Genomic DNA, 16618 nt, shown 5'->3' on the forward strand with positions numbered 1-16618 from the left:
CCTGAGTTTTATATATATATATATATATATATATATATATATATATATATATATATATATATATATATAAAATCTTCATTACCACTGTCCTACTCAAAACATCACAGGTTTCTACGTTTGTTGTGTTGATGTGTCAACAGCATATAATACATCTTCTGCACCCACAACATAGGCAATAAACAGAGTGAATAGCAAAGCAAAATGACTCAAATTATCTTTCTGTTTTTTCATTGCCATTTAACCATGTTTTGGAGGAATTGTCTAACCAAAGAATTGTCATATTAATCTTGACTGCATCCATTTGATTCCTTTTCATTTTATTTATCCCTTTATATGGATCATTCTTTGACTTTAGACTAACTCTTTTGCTTTGAGTGACCTTACACCTTAAAATATGTTCATTTAAAAAGAACAAAAAGACTGAAAGTTCCATTTCAATTTTAGCTAATTTGAACATCTCAAAATTGCAATCCAATACACAACTAGCAAACACAGCTTTGAACAATTTTACACACATAAAATCATATATTTTATAAAAAACAAAGTGACCATTCTTAATGTTCCACACTGACTTTCTGACTTTGGGATACATGTACTTCAAAACTAAAGGATTTCACTGCTGACTATGTGGTCATGAGGGATGCAGTCTGTGGGGTCCATAGTTTGAACTAATTCAATAGAACTGTCCAAATATTCCTTTATTTATTGCTTTGTTTATTTATCTTGACAGTCATGGAGCCTAAAACGATTGAAATGGCAGCCCTGGGAAGGGCCCTGTATCCTGGCATGCTGTACGACTGCCGCAGAGATTCTTTCATTCCAGGTAATATAGTGTTGTATACTACATGAAGTATTGTTTACTTCAAGCAAACTCAAGGGAACATATCTGACCATTCATATGTATTTGTCTAACACAATACTTAGAGGCCACAACTTAGTTATTTACTTATTGCCTCATGTGCTAATTCCTAGTACACATAACTTACAAAATGATGTGGCGCAGAATTTAGTGTGAGACATTGGCCCTAATCAAATTTGCGTAAAACAAAGCATGTTAGTTGTTTTTTTTTTTCTGAAGATGTTTGAGTGCACAGTGTGATTACAGTACACCTACAGTGAACTAACAGGGGCAAGCATACAATAAAGTGACCAGTGACCAAAGAATAAACTTTAGACTCTCACTCATTTCAGGTGTTACTCTATGGGATAAACAGTCTTTGTCCAAGGATTTGGATGTGCATCGACAGCCCAAGACTGATCTGAAATTTGTTGCTTCTGACTCACTCCGGGATAAGACCAGCGTCCTTGATGTCAGCGCCTCCCTCAAAGCCAGCTTTCTGGGTGGTTTAGTGGAGGTTGGAGGCTCAGCCAGATACTTGAGTGACAAGAAGTCCTCAGACCGTCAGTCTAGAGTTACTATGCAGTATAGCCAGACAACAAGATTTGAGCAACTTACTATGACCCAGCTGGGCAAAATCTCCTACCCTGAGGTGTTTGAGCAGAAGACCGCCACTCATGTTGTTACAGCTGTACTGTATGGAGGTCAGGCCTTCATGGTGTTTGACAAAACAGTCTCAGAGAATGAGAACAAACAAGAGGCTGAGGGAAATCTAAGGGTAATGGTTAAGAAGATCCCCCAATTTTCCATAGAGGGGGAAGGAGCTCTGAAGATGAATGAGAATGAGAAAAAAATGGCTGATAATATCAGCTGTACATTTTATGGTGACTATGAGCTTCATGAGAACCCCACCACATACATGGAAGCCTTGCAGCTTTACAAGAAGCTGCCATCTTTGCTGAGGCAGAGGGAGAACGATGCTGTGCCTGTGAGGGTTTGGCTCCATCCCCTGGCACGTTTGGACAGTAAAGCAGCTAAGCTGGAGAGAGAAATTGGAGCAACGTTCGTAGCTAAAGTCGAAGGCTTGTTGGAGGAGTTGGGAGATGCAGAGAGACGTTGCAATGATCTGGTTCAGAGCACAACAGTGAATGATTTCCAGGATGTGAGAGAAAGGCTGCAAACATTTCAGGAATCATTTGGTATCTACAAAGTGTTGTTACGAAAAGCTCTGGCCACTGTCCTTCCTGCTATTCGGGGTGGGCAGGCAAAAGACAGTTCACTGGCTGACATTCTGACTACCCATGCCAACTCCCCCTTTAGGGCTAGCAAGCTAAAGCAGTGGTTAGAGAATGTTAATGGTGAAGTAGATGTGCTGAGTTCCTACACCAGGGAACTGAATGAAGTCCCGGTAATCACATCCTCAGCCCAGTTCAACAGCATCCTCTTCAATCCCACGGTGGACACAGTCATATGCTTCTCCTTCACTTCTTTGAAGTATGAAGATAAATATCTGCAAACCGTTACAGAGTTCCTGATAGCAGATCCATTTGAGAATCAATCAACAGTTCAGAAATCAAGTGACCAAGACAACCAGTCTTGGTTCAGCAATCCTGAAATATCTAAGAAGATGAAAGATAATCTTTGCCTCTTCAAAAGTTTTTTTAATGCCAATAAGGATAAGAAGACAACCAGGTTTGTCATTTCATCAATCTCAGACTCCTCCAATCCTGGCATCTCCATCCGCATGTATAAACAAGAGAAAGTGGATGACCGCTTTCAACCAGTGTCCAAGCCTCCTGCTCCCAGCGTGGTCGTTCAGAATAGGAATGTGATTCTGAAGCTTCAGAAGTCCCCAACTGGAGTGACAACGCGTTACAGAGTGGAATACGGAGTAACACAGCCCGATGCTTCAGGAGCTAATGTTGGCACTTGGCAGACCATAGACACTCCAGATACAAAGGGAAGCTTCACAATAACTGGACTGCAACTAGCTAACCAATACTGGGTCCGGTACAGAGCAGTCAGTGATGTGGGAATGAGTGAAGTCAGTGAATCTGTCCAGTTTTCCCTCCAAGAGAAGGTTCCCGTTCCAGTGGGCAAGTCATGGGTTAGTGCAGAATTTTGTACTTTTCTAGTTATTGTTTTTGTAGCATTTTGCAAGATTTCACATGGTTTTAATATTAGCTTGTAGGCTTTGGTAAAACAGCATAACAGCATGAAGACAACATATCAAATTTTGAAAAATGTTTTTACAAATACGTGCCCTTTTCAAATTTGGTGCCTTCAACACCTTCCAACAAAGTTGGGTCATTGGCATGTTTACTTGCTTTGCACCACCTGTTATTTTAACTACACTCTGTAAGAGTTTAGGAACCAGAGAGATGGAATTCTTTACTTTGAAGTGAAATGTTTTCCTGGTTTTGTATATAAGATTTGAGCTGCTCAACAGTTTGTGGTTTTCTTTATTGTAATGTTTCATTTCATAATGTGCCAAATGTTTCCAGTGGTGACAGGCGTGAACTACAGGCAGGCCCGTTTAGCCCCTGGACCTTTTTACAATGGAGCCATGCAGTTGTAATATATGTAGAACTCTGTTTTACGCTGTCTTGCTGAAATAAGCAAGGGCTTCCCTGAAATAAAAAAAAAAACCTCATCTGGATGACAGCATGTGGTGCCAAAACCTGTATATATCAATCAGCATTAATGGTGCCCTCACAGATGTCTCGGCATGTAGTTAAAATAAGAGCTGATGCAAAACAAGAGTAAGGGATAATTTTTTACTTTCTAGATTTGTCTGGAAACAACAAAAAAACTTGTGTCCTTGTGGTGCCTTTGGTGGTTTGGAGGCCCTAAGTGAGAAACAGACCTGGAATTATTTTTCTTCACAAACCTAAAGAAATCAAATCAAGAGAACTTTTTTCCCAAATTTATCAAATAATGCTCAATGAATGCTCACTGAAAAATCTATTATATCCTATCATATGTTTGCATTCCACACAGAACTGGACCTCTTTCTCCCTCTTTAATGAAGTAAGGAAGAAAATAATGGCCAACTTGGGTGTCTCACGGTGGAGTATGTCAACCATCATGTCAGAAGTTTCGAATCAGCTCAGCGATATTGTGAGTAGTTTCAATTAAAGTGTGGGTCAAGGGTGTAGTAACTTGAGTGAACATAATCTGACCATTTGCAAAATTCTAAACCACCTACTTTAGTTACTATGTCAAACATGTTAGCTGAGGCTGCCTGGTGGCATCTGAAACACTTATATTAACTTCTGAAAACTTTTCCAGCCCAAAGAAAAATGTAAAAGCATGCAGAGGAGTACATTTCAAACCATTATTTATTATTATTTAAGAGTTAACTGGCTTTAAAAGATTTCTGGAAACCATGTTTTCATTAATCACACCAGGGAAGTCTTCTAGCCACTGAGCATCATAAAAAACTAGATGTGCATTTCCCGAAGGAACTGCAAGAGTGCTTGAAATGAGCTACAAGTGTGTGTGTTTGTGTGTGTTTCTGTGTAGGTGAACAACACCTCCTTAGATGTGTGTGTGTGTGTGTGTGTGTGTGAGAGGGAGAGATGTATATGTTGGGGGGATGGGTCATTGAAATGAACTGTCACTCTGTTATTATGCAGCTCTTAGTGGAGAAGCCTTGTTTGAGTCCGATTTGCACCCTCTAAACAAACAGTCATAACTCAGGAAAATTATATTCTATCGTTTACCCAAATAGATGGTGTGAGATAAGACCCCTTGATGATTTTTTTGGTGTAATGTTGTATGTATTGAGAAGAAAATGTCTGAGTTATGACAAGTTAAACACAGAGAAAATCTTGAAATAAGCAGATTCTGATTTTGAGAAATTTACATGGGAGTGAATGGGGCTGTGTTCTTTGCCTAGTTCCAAACAAATAACTCTAAAGCTAATTGATAAAATGATGAGATATTTTGAGGTTTACGTTAAGTGGTTCAGGCTGTATTAATCGCAGAAAAGTGTAGAAGAAGAACAAGAAGAAGTATGAGAGATAACAATAGAGTGCTCTTTCAAGCACTCTAACAAGGAAGAGGTTGAACCCATAGGTAAACATTCATCAGGCGTGTCCAATCCTATCCGCAAAGGGACTATGTGGCTGCAGATTCCAAAAAAGCAGGAGAAAATCTTTTGCGCTTGTTTAATCAATTGCATTCAGCCTTCAAACCATCTGATTAGCTGAGCACATGCATGGTTGAATAAAACATGCAGCCACACTGGGCTTTTGCAGACACTGGACACCCCATACATACATAGACGGGTTCAGCAAGGCACGTCAACGATGCTGCCATTTTGGCCCTGTCAACACCTGTAATCATCAAATAAACAGAAACCTACACATCAATTCACTTTGACAATGCATTGTATTAACTTCCTTATTTACATTTTGTTGAGAAGGACACATCTTGTAAACAAGGACTTTTAGCTTACTTTAATAAAGCAAAAATTAATTATGGCATTTCTGTGATGGACTGACGACCTGTCCAGGGTGTTTCCTGCCTTCTGCCCAATGTGTGCTGGGATAGGGTCCAGCAACCCTCGCTACCAAGGAGAGAATAGGTATTTACAAGTAACACTCAGATTTGTATGACAGGTGCAGAGTTTAATGACATATACAAAAATATCAACAGCAATTGGAGATAAACTGGAGCAGCACAGAACAAAAGAGCAAATCCACATCAAGTCCAAAAAATAATGGATACATGGGAAAATAGCTCAGAATGACAGAAGGAGTGGCAGTACCTCACAAGGAGTGAGAGTCTGTGTAAAAGTGTAAAAGGCCCAATCCCATTTCTTATTTTAACCCTTCCCCTTGTTTTCGAGTGTAACCCTCCCCCTTGAAACTGAGTTACACAGGGTAGTGGTTGAAATCTTCCCCCTATGAAATGGGAAAACCATTCAAGAACCGGATACATCATCGGGTGTCGTCAGCAACTTTTACGTAAACAGACGAGACAAGGTTTTCCAGCCATTTCCAATATGCCGCCTCCAGCTGTGGTGATCTCACTTGTGTGTCACATGACAGGACAGGTGAATCATATTTAAAATAGCCTGAAAAAATAATCATGACCTTTTCCTGCTTTGTCTCCATACTATAGCAATGATGGTTTTTATCCAAAGCAGACTGAAAAGCATGGCGTCCGCGATTCATTCATAACTTCAGTTTTACACATAAATCAATCAAAAAAGTCACAGAATAAAAAAAGCACAAACAATAAACTACATTACTTCATGTACTCTGTAGGCGACCCTGCCAGTCTGCAGTGAAAGCAGAGGAGGGGAAAGTTTAGCTCCTCACTGCTTAAGTATGAAACATGAAAGCCAGGTGAGACTTAATAATGATGTGGCAACTACAGCTAAAACAAACCAAAAGTGTGTTAGACCAGTGGAAGCATTAAGAAGAGAACACTGTGCACAGGGCTGGGCACACAGCGCTGTGGTGCACCCATGTTGAGGATCAGCAGGATCAGAGGTCTCCAGTCCAAGATCAAACAGCTTAGAGATAAGTTGTGAGGGAATGATGGTATTGAATGCTGAGCTGTAATCAGTGAAGAGCATTCTCTTTTCTTCTTGTGAGGCCTGAAGAAGAAGGCCATGGAGGAGTATATTCAGAAGGCATTTATTCATATAGGTTTCATACAGCCCTCCACCTCGCTGACAGAGTCCAGCAGGGAAGATGGATAGGGTCTGCGTTCTTGCATAGACTACAGGGGATTCAATAAGATCACTATCAAGGAAAGATAACCCCTACTTCTCATTAACAATGCCTTGAGGTCCTGCAGCAAGTGTTGTTTTTTCATAAACTGTACCTGTGCAGTGCCTACAACCTTATCCACATTAGATGGGGGATGAATGGAAGATGGCTTTCACAACTTCATCAGGCCATTATGAATACCTCATGATTCCCTTCGGGTTGATAAATGCCCGAGCTATCTTCCAGCATTACATCATTGATTGTATTCATCCACAAGAGCATTAGTGGGGTCAGGTACTGATGTTCGAAGCTTAGTTCTAGATCATTCCATCTCATCCCAAAGGTGTTCATCTCATCCCTCCAAACAATATGTTTCTACTGCTCTATATAGCTTTAGATACACTGCTAAAAACTGTAGAGCTCAGTCATTTAATGATATGGAATTATACTGTAGCTGTTTTTTAGTTACATGTCTAAGAAAACTATCACTGTACAGTAAATGTGTTAAGTTCAGTACAAACTTTTACAGAGGATTTAATATCATATATTTAGCAGACTTAGATAGCCAAATGGAGACTTTCACAGCTTTTTGGCCTAACTCACCTCTACATGGCCAAATATCCCTAAATAAAATCAAGGTCAAAGAGCTATGACCTTTTAACAGCTTCATGCCATATCTCTATGTAAATTTTTAAATCACGCATTTACATTAAATCAGCACTTTTTTTTTTTGTTTGAATTAATGTAAGATATTGATTTTGCCCATCTAAACTAAACATTTGCTTTGCATTGTTTCATTCAAAGTATTTATTTGAGTTGGAATGGATGGAAAACTAGTTAAACTGTTTATTGTTTATTGAACTATCGAACCATTTCTTTACAGTGCATTCCTTATGTGGGCACAATTCCTGGAGGGCTGAGACCAGGAATGGCTCTGTACTTCCAAGGGGTTGTTAATCCAGATGCCAACGAGTATGAATTTCTAATATTTATAACATGAAATACTTTGATATGTATTTTACATATATATAACTACTCTTCTTTGAAAGGAGCTTTTTTTAGGAGCTTTTCTTTCATTCCATACAGGTTTTTCATAAATCATAAGCTTGGAACGAAAGACGGCGATGACGTTGCTTTTCACTTCAACCCCCGTGTCAACAAATCAATGGTTCGTGACAGCTTCAGGAACGGAAAGTGGGAGGGTCCAGAAGAGACTCAATGGTGTCCTTTCGTGAGGGGATCAGCCTTTGATATCTTCATTGTTGTCAAAGCAGATGGCTATGAGGTATGGGCATTAATTGAGTATGTGGTAAAAAAAAAAAAAATAAGTAATGCAAATAAACAAAACAAGTTATGATCATCAAAAAAAGACTATTCTATTTTCTTTCCAGGCATATGTAAATGGCCAGAGGAATTGCTTCTTCAAGCACCGAATGCCAGTTGAGAAAGTGACCACGCTTCACATCAAAGGAGATGTCTTCATGAACACCATTGGTTATGTAGCAGTAAGTCATTTACTCCATGATAAATGGATAAAATCTGATTGGCTGTGCAACGCTGCTGTGAATGGACTGTTTCTGCTGACATTGACCACCAATCATATAAATGAAGCAAAAAGCCAGTTTTGTTTATACTGATTACGAGATAAGCTGACAACATTTTTCTCAAAAAATAGGCGAAAAGATAGCAGACTAAACATTTAAACAGACTAAAAGATATTTTATATAGATAGATATCTAAAGATTTCTCTGTTAATATTCAGTATTGGACCTTGAGTTGAAGTATTTACTGAATGACTTGCTGTAAAACCTTAAATAAAAAACAAAGAATATTTTACTTAAATTACATGCACTTCAGGGGTTCGTATTATTGGTAGATCTGCATTAAGTAGTGTTATTGTTGCAGACACAGCACATTCCACTAGGGCTAGGTGCCAGTAGAAATTTACATTATTGTTATAGTCGTAATTTGTTGAGCAAAAACTACTTGTAAGGCAAAGGTTTTGTAATCTACATCTGATATGATCATTTTGTTAGTTTAAAACTAAAAATGGAAAAGTATCTGCACTATACTATAATGAATTGACTGGAAGTTAATTATAATATATTATTTAATGAGAATTTGTGCATTGTGTCATGTTTTATGTTGCTGGAAATAAGCCTCCTGATTATGAAGAACACCCCTCACCAGTAATAAAAACACAGCAACTTGGAGCATCTTGTGGCTAATGTATTATATTTTATTGTATTATAATTTTCTGTAACGTAACACATTTAGAATAATAAAATAAATATAATTACAATTACATTATATGCTACAAAGCACAGCAGGTACCAGTGGACAACCAAAGAATTCAAGAAGTACTTTTTAAACTTCCAAATGTCCTTGTAATCCAGAGCAGCCAGGACATTTTTTGGGGGAAATGCATGTTTCCTTCATTACCATTCTTTGTCTTCTCTTTGCTCAGAACTGGAGCACATCCACTTTTGGTAAGGAACAAAGCCCAGGAGTCTCACGTGGGAAGTTTTCCCAGATCCAGTTGGGAGTGCCATATCCAGTCTGCTACCCTGTAAGTAACATGGCACTTGAAAATGGTTTAAAAGGCAAAAAAATGTTAATTAAGGTTTTATAATAAACAAACAAGTTTTATTTTGTATTATTTATGCTAAGAATCAGAACAATTAATGTTTTGTTTAAATGTAAGGATTTGCAGTTGTTCATTGCCTACATGTACAATGCTTATGATCACCACAGGCCTTACCCTATGTGGGACCACTCAGTGGAGGGCTGAAAGTAGGACTGGCTTTGTTCTTCCAAGGTGTTGTTCCTTCAGATTCTGACAGGTACGTTGTCATGATACTGGACACAGGTGGAAAGTATTAAATTACATTTACTCTTGTTACTGTAGTTGAGTACATTTTTCCATGTAATGGTAAAATTTAATCACAGTACTTCTACTCTCACTTAATCGATAAGGAAACACTTTTACCTTGTTATTTTAATGTTTAATAATAGAGTAAAAATATATTATGAGCTTATCAGCTTATGAACCAATTAGAAGAAAGCCCAGTTGAATTGGAAAGATCCACCAATGAAAACACAGCAACTCTGAGCTACAACAACAGTGCACAGACCTCTAGTTTAGTGGACGAAGAAAGAGGAGAACTCTACCAGCATACACGAGGAATAGACTTTATCCAAATGGTCACCTATATTAATTTTAAAAATGCACCAAAGATAAGTGTCATCACAAAACGTGCTGAGATCTCTGCTTACACAACTCAGCTTCAGCTGATAGTCTCTGAAAATTACATATTGACCAATCTACTTTTAATTTTGACTCAATTAAATCTTTTTTTATAAAGCTGACTTAATTAAACAAGGACAAATCATGCACAGCCTTTCAGGGCTTCTAAGTTACTTTGTTGGAAACAGAAACTAGCAAGTCTTATATAATCATCTCACCATGAAGAACATGTAGTTGAACTTTTTTTCTCTCACATATCATGCTTTAGTTTTGTCTATACAGATTATCTCCACTGATTTATCCAACTCAACTCAAGCATTTTCAGACTGTGATTGCAGATATACAAAAATGTAACTTGAATACTCAAGTAGTTTTCCAATCAACTATTTATTTACTGTTACTTGAGCAATTTTCTTTATTAATACTTTTACTTAAGTAGTGATTTTCAGTACTCTTTGCGCTCCAATACTGGCACAATGTGTGTGTCTGTGTGTATACGTGTGTATCTCACAATACACCCTCACATTTGTGCAAATATTTTATTATATCTTTTCATGTGACAACACTACAGAAATGAAACTTGGATTCAACTTAAAGAGGTCAGTGGACAGCTTGTATAGCAATATAGATTTACTCAACTCAACACACAGCCAATAATGTCTAAATAGCTGGCAACACAAGTGAGTTCACCGTGAGGTGTACATGTCCAAATTGTGCTCAAAGTGTCAATATTTTGTGTGACCACCATTATTATCTAGCACTGCCTTAAACCTCTTTTGTATGGAATTCACCAGAGCTGCACAGGTTGCAGGGCAGAATGATGGCGTGGTGGGTAGCCCAATCACCTCACAGCAAGGAGGGCCTGGGTTCGAGTCCCTGGCTGGGTGATTACGGTCCTGTCTGAGTGGAGTTTGCATGTTCTCCCTGTGTCTGCGTGGGTTTCCTTTGGGTTGTCTGGTTTCCTACCACCATCCTAAGACATGCACTCAGGTCTTTTGGACATGCTAAATTGCCCCTAGGTGTGAGGGTGTGAGTTAATGTATCTGTCTGTCTGCCCTGTGATGGACTGGTGGCCTGTGCAGGGTGTGTCCTGCCTTTCGCCCAGTGACAGCTGGGATAGGCTCCAGCACCCCCCACAACCCAGAAGGAGAAGTAGCTTAGAAGTTGTGTGGGTGTGCACAGGTTGCTACTGGAATCCGCTTCCACTCCTCCATGATGATATCACAGACCTGGTGGATGTTAGACACCTTGCGCTCCTTCTCCTTCCACTTGAGGATGCCCCACAGATGCTCAATTGGGTTTAGGTGTGGAAACATACTTGGCCAGTCCATCACCTTTACTTTCAGGGAGGCAGTTGTCATCTTGGAGGTGTCTTTGGGGGTTGTTATTGTGTTGGTCTAGTTTCTGAAGGGAGGGGATCATGCTCTGCTTCAGAATGCCACAGTACATGTTGGAATTCATGTTTCCCTCAATGAACCACAGCTCCCCAGTGCCAGCAGCACTCATGCAGTTCCAGACCATGATGCTACCACCACTATTCTGTAGGCAAGAGACACTTGTTTTGGTACTCCTCACCAGGATGCCACCACACTTGCTGGACACCATTTGTGCCAAACAAATTTACCTTGGTCTTGACCTTGCCGAGGCCTGTTCCGAGGGGAACCTGTCCTGGAAAATTACTGTATGACCTTGGCCAACGTGCTATAGCTCAGTTTCAGGGTGTTAGCAATCTTCTTATACCCTAGGCCATCTTTGTGGAGAGCAACATTTCTCACATCCTCAGAGAGTTCTTTGCCATTAGGTGCCATGTTGAATATCCAGTGGCCAGTAGGAGCGAATTGTACCCAAAACACCAAATTTAATAGCCCTGCTCCCTATTCACACCTGGAACCTTGTAACTCTAATGAGTCACATGACACCAGGGAGGGACAACGACACAATTGGGCACAATTTGGGCATGTTCACTCTGAGGTGTTGCCAACTATTTAGACATTAATGGCTGTGTGTTGAATTATTTTCAGAGAACAGTAAATCTATACTGCTATACAAGCTGTACACTGACTACCTTAAGTTATAGCAAAATTTGATTTCTATAGTGTTGTCGCATGAGAAGATATAATACAATATTTACAGAAATGTGAGGAGTGAACTCACTTTTGTGAGATACTATATATATATATATATATATACACACGGTGAGTCAAAGTCACAGGACACCATTTTACTTTATTTTTTTATGCTGTCACAAGCCTCCACGATGTGGTGCTGAAGGTGTGTTTTTTGCAGATTTTCTCAGCATACACAATTTGGTTGAGATGACCCCAGAGATAAAAGAAGTCGATAAAATTAAAAAATAAAATAAAATAAAACAAAACCTGTCCTGTGACTTTGACTCACTCATTATATACACTATATTGCCAAAAATATTCACTCACCCATCCAAATCATAGAATTCAGATGTTCCAATGACTTCCGTGGCCACAGGTGTATAAAACCAAGCACCTAGGCATGCAGACTGCTTCTACAAACATTTGTGAAAGAATGGATTGCTCTTAAGAGCTCACTGAATTCCAGCATGGTACCATGATAGGATGCCACCTGTGCAACAAGTCCAGTTATAAAATTTCCTTGCTACTAAATAATTCAGTCAACTGTCAGTGGTATTATAACAAAGTGGAAGCGATTGCGAACAAAAGCAACTCAGCCACAAAGTGGTAAGCCAAGTAAAATGGCAGAGTGGGGTGAGCAGATACTGAGGTGCATTGCACACAAAAGTCGCCAACTTTCTGCAGTCAATCGCTACAGACCTCCAAACTTCATGTTGCCTTCAGATTAGCTCAAGAACAGCATAAAGAGCTTCATGAAATGGGTTTCCATGGCCGAGCAGTTGCATCCAAGACTTGCATCACCGAACACAATGCAAAGATGTCGAATGCAGTAGTGTAATGCGCCTCCACTGGACTCTAGAACAGTGGAGACATGTTCTCTGGAGTGATGAAACACGCTTCTCCATCTGATGGATTGCTGGAGGGGTACTTATTGTGAGGTGTTTTTTTTTCAATAGTAGGGCTTGGCCCCCTAGGTCCAGTGAAGGGAACTATTAATGCTTCAGCAGACCAAGAGATTTTGGACAGTTTCATGCTCCCAAATTTATGGCAAAATTTTGACGATGGCCCCTTCCTGTTCCAACATGACTGCGCACCAGTGCACAAAGCAAGTTCCTTAAAGACATGGATGAGCAAGTTTGGTGTGGAATAACTTGATTGGCCTGTGTAGAGTCTTGACCTCAACCTGATAGAACACCTTTGGGATTAATTAGAGCAGAGACTGCGAGCCAGGCCTTCTTGTCCAACATCAGTGTCGGACCTCACAAATGCGCTTCTGGAAGAATGGTCAAAAATTTCCATAAACACACTCCTAAACCTTGTAGAAAGTATATATATAAAAACATTGCTTAATATGCTGTTAGTCCTCCACCTGCTGCCAAACCAGTTCTGAGGCAAGAACTCTACAAGAACTTTGAAGGTATGGAACCGAGATATGGAACATTATTGCCATGAAGGAGTGTACCAGGACTGCCACAATGTTTAAGTAGGTGTCAAATTTATGTCTATATCAATGCCCAGATCAAGGGTTTCCCAGCAGACCACTGCCCAGAGCATCATACTTCATCCATGGGCTTGTCTTCTTCACATAGTGTATCCTGGCAGCATCACTTCCCTAGGTAAATGCCACACATGTACCCAGCTGTCTGCTTGATGTAAAAGAAAACGACTAAGTGACATTCTTCAATTGCTCTAAGGTCCAATTCCAACATCTGTGCCCCCTTGTTGGTGCTTTAAATGGTGAACAGACAGGGGTTGGCATGGGCCCTCTGACTGATCTATGGCTGTCCAACACCACACACAGGAGGGTGCGGTGCACAGATTTGTTGTGACACATCACCTTCAAAAACACAGTGTTTTTTTTTTAACCCAATTTTCTTCCCAATTTAATTGTCTCCAATTCCACCCACTAGTTGGGACTCCCCCAAAGCAAGGAGGGTGAAGGCTAGCACAAGCTTCCTCCGAGACGTGTAAAGTGCCATTGCATCTTCTCGATGGCTTACGCAACGTCACTGAACAGCTGAACGCATTCGGAGGAAAGCGTTAACTGCCAGTTCTGTTACGTTAGCTAACAGACACCCACACTGACTAGCATCTTGTTGAGTGATGTGGGCGATCCTACCCAGTGAGGCCAATTGTGCTCTCTTGTATTCCTGGCCACCGATGGCTGTAGCATCACCAGGAATTGAAGTCCTGATGGTAGGGCCAATGTTTAGATGGTTGCACTACTCGGGACTTGTGTCATAGTATCCTTTCTGTAAGTTTGGATCAGACAAAATAGCATTTGTTGCCATTGCACATGAATGAGCCTTGGGTGTCATTGGTTTGTCCCTCTTCGAACCACTATGGGCAGGTACTCCCCTGTGCTGATCAGGAGCAGCCCACTAGCCTTGCCATTTCAGAGATGCTTCAACTGTGATAATAATGATCTGGCCCTTCTTAGAGTTGCTCAGATCTTCACTGCTGCCCAATCTACCGCATCTAACACATCGACTATAAGAATGAACATTCTCTTAACTTTTCTATTTGAGACTAATAATTAACCTTATTTGCTTTATCTGTAAGTGTTTGCTATTTTTTGCTTGCAGCTTCACAATAAATCTGAAGACTGGGCAAAGGAGCGTAGATGACATTGCATTCCACTTCAACCCCCGTGTTGGGACACCCTCTGTTGTGCGCAACACCTTCAGAAACGGGCAGTGGCAGAATGCAGAAGAGACCTCAGGGGGCCCATTTGTGAGAGGAGGAGCCTTTGATTTGTTCATGGTTGTTAAACCAGAAGGCTATGAGGTACAGAGCTTGAAGAAGTAAAGCAAATGAATTAACAACTTAAGGAAAATAAATTGTTATACAAACAGTTTTGCTTCATTTCCATCAGGTAATTGTGAATGGGTACGTCTTCTGTATGTACTGGCACCGTATGCCAGTGGAGAGTGTGTCTGCGGTTAATATCCATGGAGACATTTTCATGACCAACTTTGGCCTCATTGAAGTAAGTAGTTTTTGTTCATGTGCGTTTTGGCAACAGCTCTGGATGGAAGCACATTCATTACATCATCCATTAAAAATCATGTATATGTATCAATTTTAAAAGTATTTTTTCTTTCCACCAGGTGGACAATGTTAATATGAAGGTCACCGTGCCTGCCCATATTTGAGGATACTAATCATCTCCATTAAGTTTGTTTTTTCTTTGTTATACTCAAGTATCTAAATGATGATCTTGTATTATTCCCTGTTCTGCATAACATTATGACCACCTCCTTGTTTCTATTCTCATTGTCCACTTTATCAGCTCCACTTACCATATAGGTGCACTTTGTAGTTTTACAGTAACAGACTGTAGTCCATCTGTTTCCCTGATACTTTGTTAGCCCCTTTTTGCCTGTTCTTCAGTGGTCAGGATGCTGTTGGCTGGATATTTTTGGTTGGTGGATTATTCTCAGACCAGTGGCCCTGAGGTGTTTAAAACACACCAGCAGCACTCTTGTGCCTGATCCACTCAGACCAGTGTAACACAAACTAACACACCACCACCACTTCAGTGTTACTGCAGTGCTGAAAATGATCCACCACCTAAATAGTACCTGCTCTGTGAGGGTCCATGGGGGTCCTGACCACTGAAGAACAGGGTAAAAGGGGACTAACAAAATATGCAGAGAAAAGATGGACTAGTCTATAATTGTAGAACTGTAATTGTAGAGCTGATAAAATGGTCAACGAGCGTAGAAATAAAGAGGTGGTCATAATGTCATTCCTGATCGGTGTAGGTAATGAGGTTTCAGATAATACAGTGCTTTGGGTGTCTACTGTTTGATGGTTTATCAAGCTAAGAGTTAAAGGTAAAGTTTTCCTAATTTGATGAAAGACTGCACATCACACAATAACCAACTTCTGTCAGCGTAACTGAGGCAGTTGCTTCCGTAGAATTTGAAAAACTTGTGCATCTCCTTTCAAATGTTCATAATATAGGAACATTTGAAAGGAGGAAGGAAAAGAGGCTTTAATGTAACTGTTATGTGATTAATGCTGGAAAATCACAATCACATGTTGTGACACTGTGCACTCACAATGCAAAAATGTGACAGTGCATTACAATAAATTTTATTCGGTGTTGATTTTCTAAGTGAAAATAACTGAGCACATTCTACAGGAAACAAACATAAATGGCATTTAAACAAATTAAGGAAAAATTAACATTTACACTTGTTAAGCTTTGGGGGCAATAATTGGGAAAAAAATAAAATTTTTCACACGACATATTTTATCTTTCATTTTTCCCAATATATTAAATTCAGCAAAGCAAAGAGTGATTGTGCAGAAGTGTCCTCCCTATACAGGATGTAACTTATTTTTAATTAGAAAAATCAACAAAACACTTTTGCATACAACTGTAGTTACAGTTTGCATTTTTCTTTATTCTTTAAAATTTTGTTCAAAATAGTATTAAGAATTGACTTGATTCATGAGCCAAATGGTTTGCTCTGCTATTAGTTGTAATCTAAATTTGTTATTAAATGTGGAGGACATCTAAAGAATAATGTTTTATCTAAGAAACCATAGATTTCTTGTCTAAAATCACACATTTCAGTACATAATTTGATTAGAGAAAACACATTTATTTAATTGACCACATAAACAGTCTATTGAATATAATGTTTAGTGCAGTTGTGTATTGATTTTTTTTTTGACAGTTTAAATG

At 39.5% G+C, this 16618-nt stretch overlaps 1 protein-coding gene across 1 annotated transcript; it reads left to right on the plus strand.

Annotated features, from left to right (window-relative positions):
* Positions 1-732: 732 nt before the first annotated feature.
* Positions 733-15074, plus strand: LOC108441991 (stonustoxin subunit beta-like). The gene is made up of 7 exons (XM_017721806.2): positions 733-823; positions 1192-2918; positions 3839-3958; positions 9319-9407; positions 14505-14706; positions 14795-14908; positions 15030-15074. Exons 1-7 carry the CDS (start codon positions 733-735, stop codon positions 15072-15074), a joined length of 2388 nt encoding a protein of 795 aa, XP_017577295.2.
* The last annotated feature ends 1544 nt before the right edge of the window (positions 15075-16618 follow it).

The sequence above is a fragment of the Pygocentrus nattereri genome, chromosome 12, assembly GCF_015220715.1.
Source record: "Pygocentrus nattereri isolate fPygNat1 chromosome 12, fPygNat1.pri, whole genome shotgun sequence".
Taxonomy (NCBI): domain Eukaryota; kingdom Metazoa; phylum Chordata; class Actinopteri; order Characiformes; family Serrasalmidae; genus Pygocentrus; species Pygocentrus nattereri.

What these genes read in the sequence shown, in the direction of transcription:
- LOC108441991 (XM_017721806.2), top strand. Translation starts at nt 733, where the DNA reads ATGGAGCCTAAAACGATTGAAATGGCAGCCCTGGGAAGGGCCCTGTAT. An exon ending in CAGAGATTCTTTCATTCCAG is followed by an intron (nt 824 to 1,191) that starts GTAATATAGTGT and finishes CACTCATTTCAG; the next exon opens with GTGTTACTCTATGGGATAAA. An exon ending in TTAAACCAGAAGGCTATGAG is followed by an intron (nt 14,707 to 14,794) that starts GTACAGAGCTTG and finishes CATTTCCATCAG; the next exon opens with GTAATTGTGAATGGGTACGT.